Source organism: Pyrgilauda ruficollis, unplaced genomic scaffold (genome assembly GCF_017590135.1).
Source record: "Pyrgilauda ruficollis isolate IOZ18807 unplaced genomic scaffold, ASM1759013v1 scaffold493, whole genome shotgun sequence".
NCBI lineage: Eukaryota > Metazoa > Chordata > Aves > Passeriformes > Passeridae > Pyrgilauda > Pyrgilauda ruficollis.
The window spans coordinates 16,252-35,576 of NW_024526522.1; the positions used below are offsets into that span (position 1 = coordinate 16,252).

General features: G+C 47.2%; 1 protein-coding gene across 1 annotated transcript in view; it reads right to left on the minus strand.

Annotated features, from left to right (window-relative positions):
- LOC121360141 (arf-GAP with coiled-coil, ANK repeat and PH domain-containing protein 3-like) overlaps positions 1–19,325 on the minus strand; it is a gene marked incomplete at its 3' end in the record, with an annotated part of 48,085 nt that overhangs the window by 15,414 nt on the left and 13,346 nt on the right. Inside the window, exons 2-5 of the mRNA XM_041479671.1 lie at positions 6,653–6,710; positions 5,721–5,840; positions 4,562–4,615; positions 224–282 (exon numbers count right to left, since the gene is read on the minus strand). Of these exons, the coding sequence (XP_041335605.1) occupies positions 224–282; positions 4,562–4,615; positions 5,721–5,840; positions 6,653–6,710 (291 nt within the window). The remainder of the gene's footprint in view (positions 1–223; positions 283–4,561; positions 4,616–5,720; positions 5,841–6,652; positions 6,711–19,325) is intronic.

Here is a 19,325-nt window from a genome sequence, read left to right on the forward strand (position 1 = left end):
GGATTTTGGGATGGGTTTGCCCAGGAGGATCAGCCCTGCAGATGAATTTTGGGATGGGTTTGCCCAGGAGGATCAGCCCTGCAAATGGATTTTGGGATGTCCATCCTGAAGGATCAGCCCTGCAGGGAGCTTCTGGTTCTGCTCCCTGCACTCCCAGGACAGGTGGAATGGGAAGCTCAGGAAGCTGAAAATCAAAAGGAAAGGACAAATACTAAATACTTACTCTTTGACAAAATTGTGCAACTGCTGCCGGACCGACCTCTGGGCCTGGTCAAACAGGATCTGGAAGAGAGGAGAGGGGGAAAAAATCAATTATTTTGAAGAAGGGGAAAAAATATCAATTATTTTGTAAAAGGAGGAAAAAAATCAATTCTTTTGAAAAAGGGGGAAAAATTATTTTGAAGAAGGGGTAAAACGTAAATTCCTTTGCAGCACGGGAAGGTTGAGGAGTCAGAAAATTCATGAGCACTCCTGAAGACCTTCAGTGAGAGGGACTCAAAAACCTCCTGGGCTCTGTGGTGTTCATTATTTGGTGCCTGGCAGAAGAAAGAACAACCTTTCCCCACAGCTGCAGAATTCCCAGGTGCAGAATTCCTGCAGAATTCCTTATCCAGGAGCAGTTCCCTTCGCATCCCTGCTGTGAGGGGTTAATCCCGAATTTCTGGTTTTGCAGGATCCATCCCATCCCAAATTCCCAGTTTTCTGTGTCCATCCCACCCTGAATTCCCAGTTTTCTGTGTCCATCCCATCCCCAATTCCTGGTTTTCTGTGTCCATCCCATCCCAAATTCCTGGTTTTCCAGGATCCATCCCATCCCACATTCCCAGTTTTCCGGGTCCATCCCATCCCGAATTCCCGGTTTTTCAGTGTAAATTCCATCCCAAATTCCCAGTTTTCTGTGTCCACCCCATCCCAAATTCCTAGTTTTCCAGGATCCATCCCATCCCAAATTCCCAGTTTTCTGTGTCCATCCCATCCTGAATTCCCGGTTTTTCAGTGTAAATTCCATCCCGAATTCCTGGTTTTCTGTGTCCATCACATCCCAAATTCCCGTTTTCCCGGGTCCACCCCATCCCAAATTCCCGTTTTCCGGGGTCCATCCCATCCCAAATTCCCAGTTTTCTGTGTCCATCCCATCCTGAATTCCCGGTTTTTCAGTGTAAATTCCATCCCAAATTCCTGGTTTTCTGTATCCATCCCATCCCGAATTCCCAGTTTTCTGGAATCCAATCCATCCCATCCCATCCCAATTCCCAGTTTTCTGTGTCCATCCCATCCCAAATTCCTGGTTTTCCAGGGTCTATCCCATCCCAAATTCCCGTTTTCCCGGGTCCATCCCTCCCAAATTCCCGGCGCTGCCGGAGGAGGGCACTGGATCCTCAGCGCTGCATCCAGGGAAGGAGGGAGGGAAGAGCCCGAACCTCGCTGGGAATTCCTGAGAGCTCCCGAGCTGGATTCTTACAAATCCCCAAATTTTACCCTCTTAAAATGCAAAATAAATCGTTCCAAGCCCCTTCATTTACATATATTTACATTTATAAATGTTTATAGTTATATTCATTTGTGTTTGTGTTTATATTTAATTTTTATTTGGATTTATATTTACACTTATATTTATAATTATATTTATTTGTGTCTGTATTTAGGTTTATATTTTATTTATATTTGTATTTATGTCATGTTTATTTATATATGTATTTATGTTATATTTGTGTTATGCTCTTCTAGCACCTAAATTTGGGATGGGATCCCTGGGATGGAGGGGGAGCTCCTCAGAACTCCATTCAAAAATGAAAGTTTTGTGGAAGAAAATCAGGATTTTCTCAGCTTTGCCACAAAAACCACTGATTTCCCTCTGATTTATCCACTCCCAAACCCCACAGTCCTGGGGGGAGCTTTCTCCTGAAGATTTTTTTTCCTGGAAAAAAACCTTTCCACCTGCCTCATGAAATACCAGAAGGTGCAGCTTCTCCTGCAGCTGCTAGGCAGGAAGAGTTTGGGGAAGAAAATCAGGATTTTCTCTGCTTTGCCCCAAAAACTCTGATTTTCCACTGATTTATCCACTCCCAACCCCGCAGCCCTGGCAGAGCTGCACGTGCAGAGCTCAGATGAATCCTGAGAATCCCCTGAGGATTTTTCCCTGAGAAAAAAAACCTCTCCATCACGAGATGCCAGGAGGGACTTGCTGCAGCTTCTCCTGCAGCTGCAGCGCCTGGGTTGCATTTCAGAGCCTGATGGGCTCTGACAGGGCCCTGCTGGCCCAAAGTGGGTCAGGCAGAGCCACCCCTGCAGCTCCTGCACTTCAAATCACCTCTGCTGCAGCCTCTCATCCCAGCCTGACCCCAAAGAGCAGCTCTGGAGCACTCAGGGGGAGGCCCTGACTTTTTTTGGGAGGTTACAAATCCCCAAATTTTACCCTCTTAAAATGCAAAATAAATCGTTCCAAGCCCCTTCATTTACATATATTTACATTTATAAATGTTTATAGTTATATTCATTTGTGTTTGTGTTTATATTTAATTTTTATTTGGATTTATATTTACACTTATATTTATAATTATATTTATTTGTGTCTGTATTTAGGTTTATATTTTATTTATATTTGTATTTATGTCATGTTTATTTATATATGTATTTATGTTATATTTGTGTTGTGCTCTTCTAGCACCTAAATTTGGGATGGGATCCCTGGGATGGAGGGGGAGCTCCTCAGAACTCCATTCAAAAATGAAAGTTTTGTGGAAGAAAATCAGGATTTTCTCAGCTTTGCCACAAAAACCACTGATTTCCCTCTGATTTATCCACTCCCAAACCCCACAGTCCTGGGGGGAGCTTTCTCCTGAAGATTTTTTTTCCTGGAAAAAAACCTTTCCACCTGCCTCATGAAATACCAGAAGGTGCAGCTTCTCCTGCAGCTGCTAGGCAGGAAGAGTTTGGGGAAGAAAATCAGGATTTTCTCTGCTTTGCCCCAAAAACTCTGATTTTCCACTGATTTATCCGCTCCCAACCCCGCAGCCCTGGCAGAGCAGCACGTGCAGAGCTCAGATGAATCCTGAGAATCCCCTGAGGATTTTTCCCTGAGAAAAAAAACCTCTCCATCACGAGATGCCAGGAGGGACTTGCTGCAGCTTCTCCTGCAGCTGCAGCGCCTGGGTTGCATTTCAGAGCCTGATGGGCTCTGACAGGGCCCTGCTGGCCCAAAGTGGGTCAGGCAGAGCCACCCCTGCAGCTCCTGCACTTCAAATCACCTCTGCTGCAGCCTCTCATCCCAGCCTGACCCCAAAGAGCAGCTCTGGAGCACTCAGGGGGAGGCCCTGACTTTTTTTGGGAGGTTTTGGGGTGCAAAAAGGGCAGATTTGACCTCCTGGGGATTTAATTCTCAGAACAGTCCTGGGTGTTACAATCCTGCAGCACAGAGCAGGACTGGAACCCTCCACATCATCACCCATGGCCTGATGTCATTAATTTTGGATGCCAGGTTCCAAAATCTATCCCAAATCTGCCCCAGAAAGGTTTTTTTACCAGCCAGAATCACCTCTGCTGCAGCTTTCCATCCCAGCCTGACCCCAAAGTGCAGCTCGGGAGCATCCAGAGGCAGGCACTGCCTTTTTTTGGGGAGGTTTGGGGTGCAAAAAGGGCAGAGTTGACCTCCTGGGGATTTAATTCTCAGAACAGTCCTGGGTGTTACAATCCTGCAGCACAGAGCAGGACTGGAACCCTCCACATCATCACCCATGGCCTGATGTCATTAATTTTGGATGCCAGGTTCCAAAATCTATCCCAAATCTACCCCAGAAAGGTTTTTTTACCAGCCAGAATCACCTGTGCTGCAGCTTCCCATCCCAGCCTGACACCAAAGGGCAGCTCTGGAGCACTCAGGGGGAGGCACTGCCTTTTTTTTGGGAGGTTTGGGGTAGATTTGACCTCCTGGTGTTCTGTTTGTGGGGATTTAATCTTGGGGCAGTCCTGGATGTTAAAATCCTGCAGCACAGAGCAGGACTGGAACCCTCCACACCATCACCCATGGCCTGATGTCATTAATTTTGGATGCCAGGTTCCAAAATCTATCCCAAATCTTCTCCAGAAAGGTTTTTTGCCAGCCAAATTATTTTTGCTGCAGCTTCCCATCCCAGCCTGACCCCAAAGTGCAGCTCTGGAGCACCCAGGGGGAGGCCCTGACTTTTTTTGGGGTGCACAAAGGGCAGATTTGACCTCCTGGGGAGCTGTTTGTGGGGATTTCATTCTCAGGGCAGGATTAACAAAGCCTGGGTGTTAAAATCCATCAGCACAGAGCAGGGCTGACCCTTGATGTCATTAATTTTGGATGCCAGGCTCCCAAATCTATCCCAAAAATGTTTTTTACCAGCCAAAATCCTCCTCAGGGCTCTGTGTTTCCTCCCTCTGCTGCCCAAAAGGAAGAAAAAAAAATTCTGGAGTGCAAGATTTTGGTGAATTCTCCTCTTTTTTTTCTCACCCTTGCAGGACCTCTCTTTGTGAGAGACACAGGGGACATCAGCAATGCCACCAGCAGCCAAGGGGACAGGAGGAAGCAGCTCCTTACCATGTGATAATTGATCATTTCCTGCAGGCTGTCCCCAAATTTATCCAGGCACTCCTGGAAAAAAAACCAAAAAAACCCAGTAAAATACAATACAATAAAACTGAAATAAAATACAATAAAAAATAAAATAAAATATAAACTAAAATAAGCCTGGTGGGCTGCTCAGCTCCCAAATCCCTGCTGCTCACTGACCTACATTGCACAGCCTCCAGCACTGCCTGCTGAGCCTGGATCCCACCCTCCAAATCTCATTTTGAGTGGATCTCACTCTGATTTCCCTCCAAATCTCATTTTGAGTCAATCTCATTGTGACCTTCCAGCCTGGTGTTATCAGACTCTGCATCTCTCCAAATACCAAATCTCATTTTGAGTGGATCTCACTCTGACCTCTCATAAAATCTCCTTTTAAATGGATCTCAGCCTGACCTCTCTCCAAATCTCCTTTTAAATGGATCTCAGCCTGACCTCCCTCCAAATCTCCTTTTAAATGGATCTCACTCTGACCTCCCTCCAAATCTCCTTTTAAATGGATCTCACCCTGACCTCTCTCCAAATCTCCTTTTAAATGGATCTCACCCTGACCTCTCTCCAAATCTCCTTTTAAATGGATCTCACTCTGACCTCCCTCCAAATCTCCTTTTAAATGGATCTCACTCTGACCTTCCAGCCCGGTGTTATCAGATTCTCTGCATCCCTCCAAACACAAATCTCCTTTTAAATGGATCTCGCTCTGACTTCCCACCAAATCTCATTTTCAGTGGCTGGGATTTGTGATCCATTCCCAGCAGCAGAGACCCAATCATCCCCCAGCCCACACTGAGCCAGGAACAGGGATCTGAGCAGCCCCCAGCCCCCTGAGCATCCCCCAGCCCCCCTGAGCAGGATTTTGAGCACCCCCAGCCCCATGAGCAGCATTTTGATCATCCCCAGCCCCCCTGAGCAGGATTTTGATCACTCCCAGCCCCCACGAGCAGGATTTTGAGCACCCCCAGCCCCCCTGAGCAGGATTTTGATCATCCCCAGCCCCCATGAGCAGGATTTTGAGCACCCCCAGCCCCCCTGAGCAGGATTTTGATCACTCCCAGCCCCCACAAGCAGGATTTTGAGCATCCCCAGTCCCCTGAGCAGGATTTTGAGCAGCCCCAGCCCCCAGGCTCACCGAGATCATCTCGTCCTTCCTGCACTGCTGGGACAGGTCCCGCACGCCGCTGACGAAGTGTTTGTTGGTGGTGATGTACACCTTGCCCGCCTCCAGCATGCCACTGCACAGCTTCACCAGCTGGGGACACGCATGGGGACAGGGGGACACACGTGGGGACATGGGCACAGGGACAAGGACACAGGGACATGAGCACAGGGACAAGGACACAGGGACATGGGGACACGGATGCGGGCTCAGCACCGGGTTTGGACCAGCCTGGCTTTGTCCCACACCCTGGGTAAAATCCCAGCCCAGGAAAGGACAGGGATAAATCCCAGCCCAGGAAAGGACAGGGATAAATCCCAGTCCAGGACAGGGATAAAATCCCACCCTGGGACAGGACAGCCAGCCTGGAGCTCCTGTCCCAGCTCAGAGGAGCCCTGGGGACAAGCCTGGGGTGCCAAACATCAATTTAACATCTGGAAACAGACTTGGATTTTAGGGGACACTTGGAGAGACCCCATTTCTGAGCAGGGGCTCCAGCAGATCCAGGAGCAGGAGGAGGAGGTCAACATTCACCATGAGAGCCAGCCTGGAGCTCTTAGCTCAGCTCAGAGGAGCTCTAGGGACAAGCCTGGGGTGCCAAACATCAATTTAACATCTGCAAATGGGCTCAGATTTTAGGGGACACTTGGAGGGACCCCATTCCTGAGCAGGGACCAGAAATAGAGCCCGGTCCCCCTCTTGTGAGATCAAAACTGCCCTCACCTTGTCGAGCTTGGCCTCCATCTCCACCACACCTGCCAGGCCCCAGGCCTGGGGACAAGCTTGGGGTGCTAAACATGAACTTAACACCTGGAAACGGGCTCAGATTTTAGGGGACACTTGGAGGGACCCCATTTCTCAGCATGGGCTCCAGCAGTGCCCCTCAGACCACAAACTGCCCTCACCTTGTCCAGCTTGGCCTCGATCTCCACCACATCCGTCTCCACCTCATCGATGGTTGCCCTGCAACGGAACAGCAAGGAGGAATCGTTAATTAGCAGCAAGGGATCGTTAATTGGTGGCTTGTGATGATTGGGTAGGAGGCCAGGAAGGGGTGAGTGAGGATCAGAGGGGCTGAGGGTCTCGTTATTCCCTCTTGGATGTCAAAACCTCGGCGCTGAATCCCTCAGGAATGGATCCCAGGGCTGGAAAAAGAGATGGAGATGATTCCAGCACAGAGAAAATCAGGTGGGCTGGCAAGACACCCCCAGCAAATTCATTTAGTGGCACTGTTCTGTTAATTAACAGCAGTGCTAATTGACACAGGGATAACCAAAGTTCCATCCAGCTCCACCAGGCACAAATTCCTTTTTCCAGCACCACCAAACCCCATTGCCAGGCTGTCTGAAGTGCTGAATTACGACCTTAAAACCTCACTCAAACCCACACAGAGCAGCCCTTTGGCCTCAGAACACCAAAAAGCTCCTCCACACACGTGGGGCTTTGCTTGGATAGGGATAAATCCACTCCAGGATTTTGGGATCTGCTTCCTTTCCACGTCAGCAGGCAGATGTGACAGCCAGGAGCTGCAAAGGTCACCAGGCCTCCCTGTCAAAACCCTCTGATTTTAGGGATTCCCACACCTCTCTTGAGGCAAACATGACATCAGCCACTTGCAGGAGGCGTTCCCACCCTCAGGAATGTGGTCCTGGAATGATTTTTGGGAGGGCAGAGAGCAGCAAACCCTGCAGACCTGAGGGTGTTCCCTGGCAGAGCACCGGGAGGCTGATTTATTTAACCACACACCTGGGAATGTGGTCAAACCTCTCACCACCAAGGGTTTGGAATCCTAATTTTAGTCAGGGAGCTTCTTAGGTTTGTGGGATCATGATTTTAAAGGTTGGTTCCTGAAATATTCCACCTAAAGCTGGAAAAATTCCAGCCCTGAGCTGCAGGGATGGGGTTTGGAGAGACATGAACCATCAGGCACCAAGGGTTTGGAATCCTAATTTTATTCAGGAAACTTCTTAGGTTTGTGGGATCAGGATTTAAAAAGCTGGTTCACGAAATATTCCACCCAAAGTTGGAAAAATCCCAGCCCTGAGCTGCAGGGATGGGGTTTGGAGGGACAGGAACTGGTCCTGTTGTCAGGAAAAGGACAGGACAATCCAAAGGGAACAGCAAAATTCCTGCAGGAACCATCAGGCACCAAGGATCTGGAATTCTAATTTTATTCAGGGAACTTCTTAGGTTTGTGGGATCATGATTTTAAAGGCTGGTTCATTAAATATTCCACCCAAAGTTGGAAAAATCCCAGCCCTGAGCTGCAGGGATCAGATTTGGAGGGACATGAACTGGTCCTGCTCTCAGGAAAAGGACAGGACACCCTCAATCCTCAAAATTCCTGCAGGAACCATCAGGATTTGTGTCTGAGGCTCTGGCTGTCTTCATCCCAGGAATATTCTCCAGTGAAAGAAGTGCTGGGTTGTGCCTTTTTTTTCCTCCAGCATCCCAGCAGAGCCCTAAATTCCCCTTCAACCCCCTGGAAAATGAAATCCAGGCTGGAGCTCAGTGCCCAGGGCTCTGGCCACCACCAGCCCTTGGAAAACATGGAAAACACAGCCAAAAAACAACAACAAAAAAAGGAGTTTTTCCATGGAATAACAAAATAAAGAAATATAAAATAAAGAACTAGCAGCTCTCCCACTCTGCTCTGCCTCCCACACACAAACAGCAGCGTGGCTGTGCCCGGGGGCAAAGCTTTTGGAAAGAAAAGGAATCATTAAAAAGACTCTTTTCAGGTTTTTTTTCCCCCTCTCCCAGCTATTTTTGGTGCCCGGGTTTGGGGCTCGTGTGCCTTCATGCATTGTGCTGCCACATTGAATTTTTCCACTCGGTTTCCTCGTGCTGCTGATAGCTGGGCACAAAAAGCAGCTGGAAAAGAGGGAAAAGCTGGATTTCCTGGGAGTCATTTTCTTTCCAGGGAAGCAGGAGCGGACATTGTGGAATCTGCAATCAAGGCAGCAGATTTCCTATCTGTAATTTAATATAATTCTGTCATTTATTCATCTATATTCGTCTTTATTCATCTATTCTGTAATTTATTCATCTATAATTTACTGCCCATTTTTATCTCAGCCCATGGATAAATTTGGGCTCTGTGGAGGAGGGAGATGTTTTTGGGGCTAGGGAACACGAGGGGCAAAAAATTGGAGATTTTATTTGGGGTATGGGCCTGATGGAAAAGGTTCCAAAGGGTTTGAATGCAAGGGCAGAGATCCCAGGGATTTATTTGGCTCTAAAGGAGATCCAGGAAGCACAGAAAATGACATTTATTTGTCATTTTCAGGTACTTTTATATCCCAAGGAGGCTCTTGGGGAGAGGAACTCTGAGATAAGCTGAAGTGGAAAGCAAAAAGATCCCAAAATTCAGTCCCAAATCCTCCCACACACCTGGTCCTGCTGCTCAGGGATTTTTCTTTCTGCGCCTCAGGGCCTGATCAACTCCTGATTTCCCACCCTGCAAGGGCACACCATGCCCAAGTCCATCCCTGGGTTTTTGGGGGTTTAAAATTTTATTTTTCCTGCTCGCTGATGCAATTCCAGAACATTGGATTTTTGGGGGTTAAAATGTCCTTTTCCTGCTTTCCTTGAGGAATCCCAGTTTCACTGCTGACGAGCTGAGGCTGTGCCAGCTCCACTCCCAAATTTAAATTTAAATCCTCCCACTGCTCCCTGGCTGTCAGAGATGAAAGGCAGAGTTACACAAGCAGCCTGGGGACCTGGAATGACTCCTCAGGGATGAGGAAATGCCACCTCAGCACCATCCCAGAGGAATCTGGGAACGGGAATCCACGTCTGCTCCTCACCATTCCCAGTCCCATCTCATCCCATCCCATTCCCAGCCTATTCCTGTCCCATTCTGAATCCCATTCCCACCACATTTGTGCAAACCCCAGGGATGCTCAGCCTCTCCCAGCTGCAGGAACCCAACTCAGCCAAGAACCGAATCTTTTCACCCCAAAAAAGAAAATAAAGTGATGTCCCAATGCTGCTCCACCCCTTGGAGGAATCTGGGAATGGGAATCCTCATCTGCTCCCCACCATTCCCATTCCCATCCCATCCCATCCCATGGATCCCATCCCCATTTTAATTTCCATCCCATCCCATGAATCCCATGGATCCCATCCCATCCCATCCCATCCTATGGATCCCATCCCTATTCCCATCCCATCCCACGGATCCCATCCCCATTTTCATTTCCATCCCATCCCATGGATCCCATGGATCCCATCCCATCCCATTTGTGCCTCCTGAGCAAACCCCAGGGATGCTCAGCCTCTCCCAGCTGCAGGAACCCAACTCAGCCAAGAACCGAATCTTTTCACCCCAAAATAACTGAAATAAGGTGATGTCTCAATGCTGCTCCATCCTGGAAGAATCTGGGAATGGGAATCCATTCCCACTGGGAATAAGAGAATCCATTCCTAATTCCCATGCCATGGATCCGATCCCACCCCCATTCCCATCCCATCCCATCCCATGGATCCTATGGATCCCATCCCTTCCATGCCCATCATCCTACCCCCCATCCCATCCCATCCCATCCCATGGATCCTATGGATCCCATCCCATCCCATGGATCCCATCCCAACCCATCCCATCCCATTCCATCCCATCCCATGGATCCTATGGATCCCATTCTCATCCCATGGATCCCATCCCATCCCATTTGTGCCTCCTGGACAAACCCCAGCCATGCTCAGCTCAGCCTCTCCCAGCTGCAGGAACACAGCTCAGCCAAAAACTGAATCTTTTCACCCCAAAATGATCTGAACCAAGCTTATCCCCAGGGCTGGCCAAGAACTGAATCTTTTCACCCCAAAATGATGTGAATGAAGCTGTCCCCAGGGCTGGCCAAGAACTGACTCTTTTCACCCCAAAATTATTTGAATCAAGCTTTATCCCCAGGGCTGGCCAAGAACTGACTCTTTTCACCCCAAAACGATGTGAATGAAGCTGTGTCCCCAGGGCTGGCCAAGAACCGACTCTTTTCACCCCAAAACGATGTGAATGAAGCTGTGTCCCCAGGGCTGGCCAAGAACCGACTCTTTTCACCCCAAAACGATGTGAATGAAGCTGTGTCCCCAGGGCTGGCCAAGAACCGACTCTTTTCACCCCAAAACGATGTGAATGAAGCTGTGTCCCAGGGCTGGCCAAGAACTGAATCTTTTCACCCCAAAACGATGTGAATGAAGCTCTGTCCCAGGCTGGGCAGCCGGAGCGTGTCCTGGCTCCGTGCCCCGCGCGTTTCCTGCCGCTCTCCCTTCCTGCTGAAGCCCTGCCAGGCTTTTTTCCTTTTTCTTTTTGCAAAACAATCCCTGGCCTCATCCCCAAGCCCTTCCCACGGAGGAGACGAGGCTGAGCTCGCTCAGAGATCCCCACAGCCCTGCTCTGCGCGTTTGTGTTGGCCCAGAAATGGCAAAAAATGCCCCGAAATGTGGCCAAAATCCCACCAGGAATGGTTTTATGTAATATATATAAAGTTCATTATGGCTCCACTTCCAGCCAGGGTCCCAATCAGCTGCATCCTAAAGGGAAAGGATCACTGGGAAAGGGATCCAGGGGAAATTATGCTGAAAAATACAAAATTAGGCCCAAAAATTATGCAGAAAAATAGAATACTAGGCGAAAAGTTATGCAGAAAAATAGAAAATGATATAGAAAATTATACAGAAAATTAGGAATAAAATTATGCCATAAATTAGGCAGAACATGATGCCCAAAAAAGAGAAAGTTAGGCAAAAAGGGATGCAGGAAATGATGATGAAAATTAGGCAAAAAATTATGCAGAAAAATAGAAGATTATATAGAAAATTAGGCCAAAACTTATGCAGAAAATTATAATGAAAATTAGGCAGAAAAATAGAAAATTATATAGAAAATTATATAGAAAATTAGGCCAAAACTTATGCAGAAAATTATCATGAAAATTAGGCAGAAAAATAGAAAATTATATAGAAAATTAGGCCAAAACTTATGCAGAAAATTATAATGAAAATTAGGCAGAAAAATAGAAAATTATATAGAAAATTATATAGAAAATTAGGCCAAAACTTATGCAGAAAATTATAATGAAAATTAGGCAGAAAAATAGAAAATTATATAGAAAATTAGGCCAAAATTTATGCAGGAAATTATGAAGAAAATTATAAAGTATATTAGGCCAAAAAATTATGCAGGAAATGATGATGAAAATTATGTAGCAAAATAGAATATTAGGCAAAAAGTTATGCAGAAAAATAGAAAATTAGGCCAAAAATTATGCAGAAAAATAGAAAATTATCTTTAAAAATTAGGCCAAAAATAGAAAATCAGACCAAAAATGATACATAAAACCATCTAGAAACCATCCCGGAGGTTTTTCCTCCTCAGGCTCGCCCAGAGCAGCTCCAGCTCCGGGTGAGCTCATCCCAGTGGGATCCCAGCCAGCTCCCAGGGCAGCAATCCCTGCTTCCGGAAGCTTCCCTCCCTCTTCCTGCGCCTCTGCCAGCTCCAGCTCCGGCTGATTCCTGCCTCTCCCACCCTAAAAACTCCAGAGAAGCCTCTCCCAGCTGGAAAGGAGGGGTTTGGAGCTGCCCTGAGCTGTTCCAGCTGTTCCCAGCTGTTCCCGGCTGCCGAATTTCTCCCGTTTTGGATGGATGATAAATCAGGAGTGTCACACTCAGAGCAGGGATTTGGTACCTTGTGCTGGCAGCACCTGAGTGAGGGATTCCTAAAAAATCCCTTCCAGCAAGAATTCAGAGGGAATAAACACAACTGAGTGAGGAATTCCTTAAAAAAAACCTTACAGCAGGAATTCAGAGGGAATAAACACACCTGAGTGAGGAATTCCTAAAAATTCCCTTCACCACTGAGTGAGGGATTCCTAAAAAAACCCTTCCAGCAGGAATCCAGAGGGGAATCTCTCCCTTTCCTTTCCTTTTCCTTTCCCTTTTCCCTTTCCTTTCCCTTTCCTCCCATCCATGGTAGCGTCACCATGACAACAGCTCCATGGTGACAGTATCCATGGCAGCCCCATCCTGCCCGGGCCCTGGGGAATTCCAGGGATTTTTCCTCCTGGGAATGGCCCGGGAGAGCTCGGGGCACAGCCACAGGTGCGTGAGGGTGAGGAGTGGGAATTCGGGAGAACTTTGGGAGTTTAAAGAGAAAGGAAACCGGGAACTGAGACGCTGCTGGGGGACTCTGGGGTTGCCATCCTGCTGCTCCCTCCTCTCACCAAAGGGATCCCCGGGCCCCGTGTCATTTGTCCCCTTTTGTCCCTGTCCCCATGCATTTAACCCTTTTTACCCCTGTCCCCGTGTCATTTATCCTCTTTTACCCCTGTCCCCGTGTCATTAATCCATTTTTACTCCTGTCCCCGTGTCATTTATTCTCTTTTACCCCATCCTCATTCCATTTATCCTCCTTTTACCCCTGTCCCCATGTCATTTAACACCTTTTACACCTGTCCCCATGTCCTTTATCCCCTTCTGTCCCTGTCCCCATGTCATTTATCCCCTTTTACCCCCGTCCCCATGCCATTTAACACCTTTTACCCCTGTCCCCATGCTGTTCATCCCCTTTTACCCCTGTCCCCGTGTCATTAATCCATTTTTACCCCTGTCCCCAGGTCATTTATCCCCTTTTTACCCCTGTCCCCAGGTCATTTATCCCCTTTTTACCCCTGTCCCCAGGTCATTTATCCCCTTTTTACCCCTGTCCCCAGGTCATTTATCCCCTTTTTACCCCTGTCCCCAGGTCATTTATCCCCTTTTTACCCCTGTCCCCATGCATTTAACCCTTTTTACCCCTGTCCCCATACCATTTATTCCCTTTTACCCCGTCCCTATGCCATTTAACCCTTTTTCCCCGTCCCCGTGTCATTAATCCATTTTTACCCCTGTCCCCATGTCATTTAACCCTTTTTAACCCTGCCCCCATGCCATTTAACCCTTTTTCCCCGTCCCCGTGTCATTAATCCATTTTTACCCCTGTCCCCATGTCATTTATGCTCTTTTACCCCTGTCCCCATGTCATTTAACCCTTTTTAACCCTGCCCCCATGCCATTTAACCCTTTTAACCCCCATTCCCATGTCATTTAACCCCTTTTACCCCTGTCCCCATGCCATTCATCCCCTTTTACCCCTGCCCCCGTGCCATTTAACCCTTTTAACCCCCATCCCCATGCCATTTAACCCTTTTTACCCCCGTCCCCATGTCATTCATCCCCTTTTACCCCATCCCCATTCCTATCTCCCCTTTCATCCCCGTTCCCATGCCATTTATCCCCCCGCTGTCCGTGCCATGCCCTCGGTGCCACCCGTGCCACCCTGGCAGGCGGAAGGCAGCACTCTGGGAACCTCCAGGGCTGGACTGGTTCCGTGCAGCCCTGCTGTGCTGACGAGGCAGCTCCAGACTGAGCCTGACCTACATTCGAGCTCTGCTGGAAATGTGCAGCTCCGGCAGCAGCTGCGCCGCCCGCTGCCCCTCGGCTTCCTGCTTCCCCCTTTTCTCTTCTTTCCCCCCTTTTCTCTTATTTTTCCTCTTTTCCCGCTGCCCCTCGGCTTCCTGCTTCCCCCTTTTCTCTTCTTTTTCCTCTTTTCCTGCTGCCCCTCGGCTTTCTGCTCTTTTCTCCCTTTTTTCTTCTTTTTCCTCTTTTCCCGCTGCCCCTCGGCTTCCTGCTTTCCCCTTTTCTCTTCTTTTTCCTCTTTTCCTGCTGCCCCTCGGCTTTCTGCTCTTTTCTCCCTTTTCTCTTCTTTTTCCTCTTTTCTCTTCTTTTCCCTCTTTTCCTGCTGCCTCTCGGCTTTCTGTTCTTTTCTCCCTTTTCTCTTCTTTTTCCTCTTTTCTCTTCTTTTTCCTCACACTCCGCCCTTGTTCCCAGAACTCGGGGACAGGGAATCCTCTCTGTCCTGGGCCCATCCTGCTCTGGTCCCTGCCTGTCCCTGTCCCCTGCTGCTGGCACGTGGGGCAGGGACAGCCCGGGCAGGGGACAATGCCCTCCCTTGTGGCAGCTCCACAGCAGCTCCTTGTGAGCCCACACTGGGGCTGTGTTCCCCTGGCTGCATCCCCACGATTCTCCTGCTCCGTGAGATTCCCTGGTCCCCTGCCAAGGCTGGGCCTCTTCATGCTGGCCTTGGCTTCCAAACAGCCCATTCCCATTTCCACTGTCCATTATCCCATTTCCACTGGCCATTATCCCATTTCCACTGGCCATTATCCCATTTCCATTTCCCATTATCCAACTTCCCATTGTCCATTTCACATTTCCATTTCCCATTTCCATTTCCCATTTCCATTTCCCATTGTCCATTTTCCCATTTCCATTATCACATTTCCCACAGTCCATTATTCCATTTCCACCGTCCATTTTCCCATTTTCATTTCCATTGTCCATTTTCCACTTTCCATTTCCCATTTTCCACTATCCCATTTCCCACTGTCCATTATCCAATTTCCCATTTCTCTCATTTCCCATTTCTCCCACTTCCCAGCACTGGCATCCAGGGATGACATTCCCTGCCCAGGGCACCCAAAAGGTTTTTGACAAGGAGCTTTTTTGGCAAGAAGCTTTTTTGGCAAAGTTGGGGGGTTTTTTTTGGCAAGGAGCATTTTGGCAAAGCTTTTTTTTCCTGGGAGCCTGGCTGCCACAAAAAGGAGTCTGGCTCAGTGCAATCCTCAGTGGGATCATCCCCAAAAATCTCCTTTAAATCCCTGGGGCAGAAGAGCTCCAGAGCCCCCAGGAGGAGAATTTGGGCAGCAAGGAGCTGCTTTGTTTGGAGGTGACTCTGGGCAAAAGCAGCTGAGCTTTGCTCTGGCCCAGATAAATCTATTTATAGCAAGTGTTATGCTAATTCCACACGGATCTGATCTGCTGGCACCGCTGCAGGAATGATATTTTCTGCTACCTGTCCTTTCAACCACCCTGAGCAGCCAGAAAATGTTAAATTCTCCAATCAGCAGCTCTGTGTTCTCCTGCTGCTTCCCTTTCCTGACAGCTCCATTCCCTGCTGATTTCCTCCCTCTGGAAATTGCTGGTCCACCCCAAAATTTGGAATAAATGGGAGAAACCCAGGGGAAAAGATAATTTTAAAGCCACTCGTATTTAAGTCACTAAAATTAATTTAAAATGTAATTGTTTTATCACCTTACCTGAGGTTCATGTCAGGTTTTGTAAAGAATAATTCACTTATTTCCCCTTTTGTGAGCTAAGGAGTGTGGAGGGGATTTAACTCATTATTAAGTGTCCCTGTCCTTGGGATAAAGGGGTTTTTTTTTTCCCTTCTCAGCAATTTCTTAATGCAGGAATGGTCATAAAGAGCTGTTTGCAGTGGTTGGGCTCTCCTGGTTTTGCTCCAGGATAATGGAATAAGCAGGATTTCTAATCCTGACTAAAATCTCTCCACAGATGGCTGCAGGCACCACGGAGAGGTGGAGGCTGTGCCAGGGCGAGCAGGGGAGGTTCCTGCAGGAAATCCAGGTGGAACAGCAGAAATTCAGACACTGTGACACCAAAATCATCTCCATCTCCATTATTTTATTCTCTTCTGGTTGGTTTTTTTAAAGCCTGATGAAAATTTTCTTCTTCATTCCAGTGGTTCCTCAAAAATTTGAATTTTTCATCACATCCATCACCTCCAGCTCCTCTCCCAAACCCTCTCTTTAATTCCCAAATCTTGTTTGCACTTCACACACATTTCCTGGTGTTTGAGTTCTGTTTTTCCCATTTTCACATCACTTTAAGCAGGAACAAAACCCCAAACCAGCTTCCATTGTGTTTGCTCCGAGGTGCAGCTGTGGGAGGCTGTGCCAGGGCGAGCAGGGGAGGTTCCTGCAGGAAATCCAGGTGGAACAGCAGAAATTCAGACACTGTGACACCAAAATCATCTCCATCTCCATTATTTTATTCTCTTCTGGTTGGTTTTTTTAAAGCCTGATGAAAATTTTCTTCTTCATTCCAGTGGTTCCTCAAAAATTTGAATTTTTCATCACATCCATCACCTCCAGCTCCTCTCCCATGGAATTCCAAATCCTTGCTTTAATGCCCAAATCTTGTTTGCACTTCACAGACAATTCCTGGTGTTTGAGTTCTGTATTTCCCATTTTCACATCACTTTAAGCAGGAACAAAACCCCAAACCAGCTTCCATTGTGTTTGCTCCGAGGTGCAGCTGTGGGAGGCTGTGCCAGCGTGAGCAGGGGAGGTTCCTGCAGGAAAATCCAGGTGGAACAGCAGAAATTCAGACACTGTGACACCAAAATCATCTCCATCTCCATTATTTTATTCTCTTCTGGTTGGTTTTTTTAAAGCCTGATGAAAATTTTCTTCTTCATTCCAGTGGTTCCTCAAAAATTTGAATTTTTCATCACATCCATCACCTCCAGCTCCTCTCCCATGGAATTCCAAATCCTTGCTTTAATGCCCAAATCTTGTTTGCACTTCACAGACAATTCCTGGTGTTTGAGTTCTGTATTTCCCATTTTCACATCACTTTAAGCAGGAACAAAACCCCAAACCAGCTTCCATTGTGTTTGCTCCGAGGTGCAGCTGTGGGAGGCTGTGCCAGGGCGAGCAGGGGAGGTTCCTGCAGGAAATCCAGGTGGAACAGCAGAAATTCAGACACTGTGACACCAAAATCATCTCCATCTCCATTATTTTATTCTCTTCTGGTTGGTTTTTTTAAAGCCTGATGAAAATTTTCTTCTTCATTCCAGTGGTTCCTCAAAAATTTGAATTTTTCATCACATCCATCACCTCCAGCTCCTCTCCCAAACCCTCTCTTTAATTCCCAAATCTTGTTTGCACTCCATTTCCCGGCGTTCTAATTCCGCTTTTCCCATTTTCACACCACTTCAAGCAGGTGCAGCAGCCCCAAATGAACTTTTCTCCCTTCCTGTGCCCAGGCTCAGCTCTGGCAGCAGCACCCTGAAGGTTTTCACACAGCCCCTGGCTGGAATTTGTTAAATGTCACTTCCTGAGACGCTGGGGGTGGATGTTTAGACAAGGCTTTGAAGCAAGATGAGTAAGATTTCAGAGTTTTGCTCCTTGCTGTGTTGACTTTTTTTTACATTAATATTTTGCAAAAAAAAAAACCCTGGCAGCTTTCAGGAGAAAATATGGGTTGTTTTTTTTTTAATGCACACAAAATTCCCGTTTCTTTTCCTTCTTCCTCCCGTTTTTCTTCTTGTTTTTGATTGGAAGAATTAGGAATTGGGATTTAATCAAGTTTTTGAGTTGACTGAGTGTTTTTCTCCTGCAGCACCAAGGAGCTACTTGGGGAAGGTCACTGGGATTAGGTGACCCCCAGAGGTTTCTCCCAACCTCAATTACTCCAGGATTTAATGGCTTAAAGAAGAAATCCCTCCTTAGCCCTCCTAATGCACTCCTGATGTCATGGATCTGATGATAACAGGTTTTTCCCCAGATTTTCTTTGGCAATTCCCAGCCAAACCTCCCCAGGAACATTTCTCCAGGGTTTCTCTGGGTGTAAAACAGAGGGGGAAAAGCTGCAATGAAGGAATTTTAATTTTCACCACCCCTCGGTGCAACGCAGAGGGGAAATCCTGACAGAAATTACAGCAGATTATTTCCTCATTTTGCCCCTGGGGCTTCAGCAGCTTCCCAAATTTTGGGAGGAAAGGGAAGCAGACAAGGTCAGAATTCTGAATTTCTGTTGCTGTCTGTCAGGGGGTGTGAAAAGGGGAATCTCAGTTAAAAAAAAATGATTTTTTGTAGGGCAGGTGGGTCTGGCTGCCTCCTCCTGTGGTGGGTTCAGAGCAGCAGAAAGAAGATTTCTGGGCAAACTGAAATTGGGCAGGATTCCCACCTGAAATTGGATGGATCCCAGCTTCCTCTCTGCTCTGAATATTCTTTTTATGCTTTTTTTTAAAATTTTTACATCTCCAACCTTGAGCTCCCTGAAGGAATTTATCCCTGGGTGGATCCTCACCTTCCTCTCTGCTCTGAATATTTTTATATTTTTGCAGCTCCCACCTTGAGCTCCCTGCAGGAATTTATCCCAGGATAGATCCTCACCTTCCTCTCTGCTCTGAATATTCTTTCTATGGTTTTTATTTTTTAATTTTTTAATTTTTATGGCTCCCACCTTGAGCTCCCTGCAGAAATTTATCCATGGATAGATCCTCACCTTCCTCTCTGCTCTGAATATTTTTATATTTTTGCAGCTCCCACCTTGAGCTCCCTGCAGGAATTTATCCCTGGATGGATCCTCAGATTCCTCTCTGCTCTGAATATTCTTTTTATGGTTTTTTCTTATTATTTTTTTTATTTTTACTTTTATCACCTTGACCTTGAGCTCCCTGCAGGAATTTATCCCTGGATGGATCCTCAGATTCCTCTCTGCTCTGAATATTCTTTTTATGTTATTTTTTTTAACTTTTACATCTCCCACCTTGAGCTCCCTGCAGGAATTTATCCCTGGACTTTCCTCTCTGCTCTGAATATTCTTTTTATGGTTTTTATTTATTTATTTTTTTATTTTTATGGCTCCCACCTTGAGCTCCCTGCAGGAATTAATCCTTGTTACAGGCCTGGATGGATCCCCACCTTCCTCTCTGCTCCGAATATTAATTTTTAA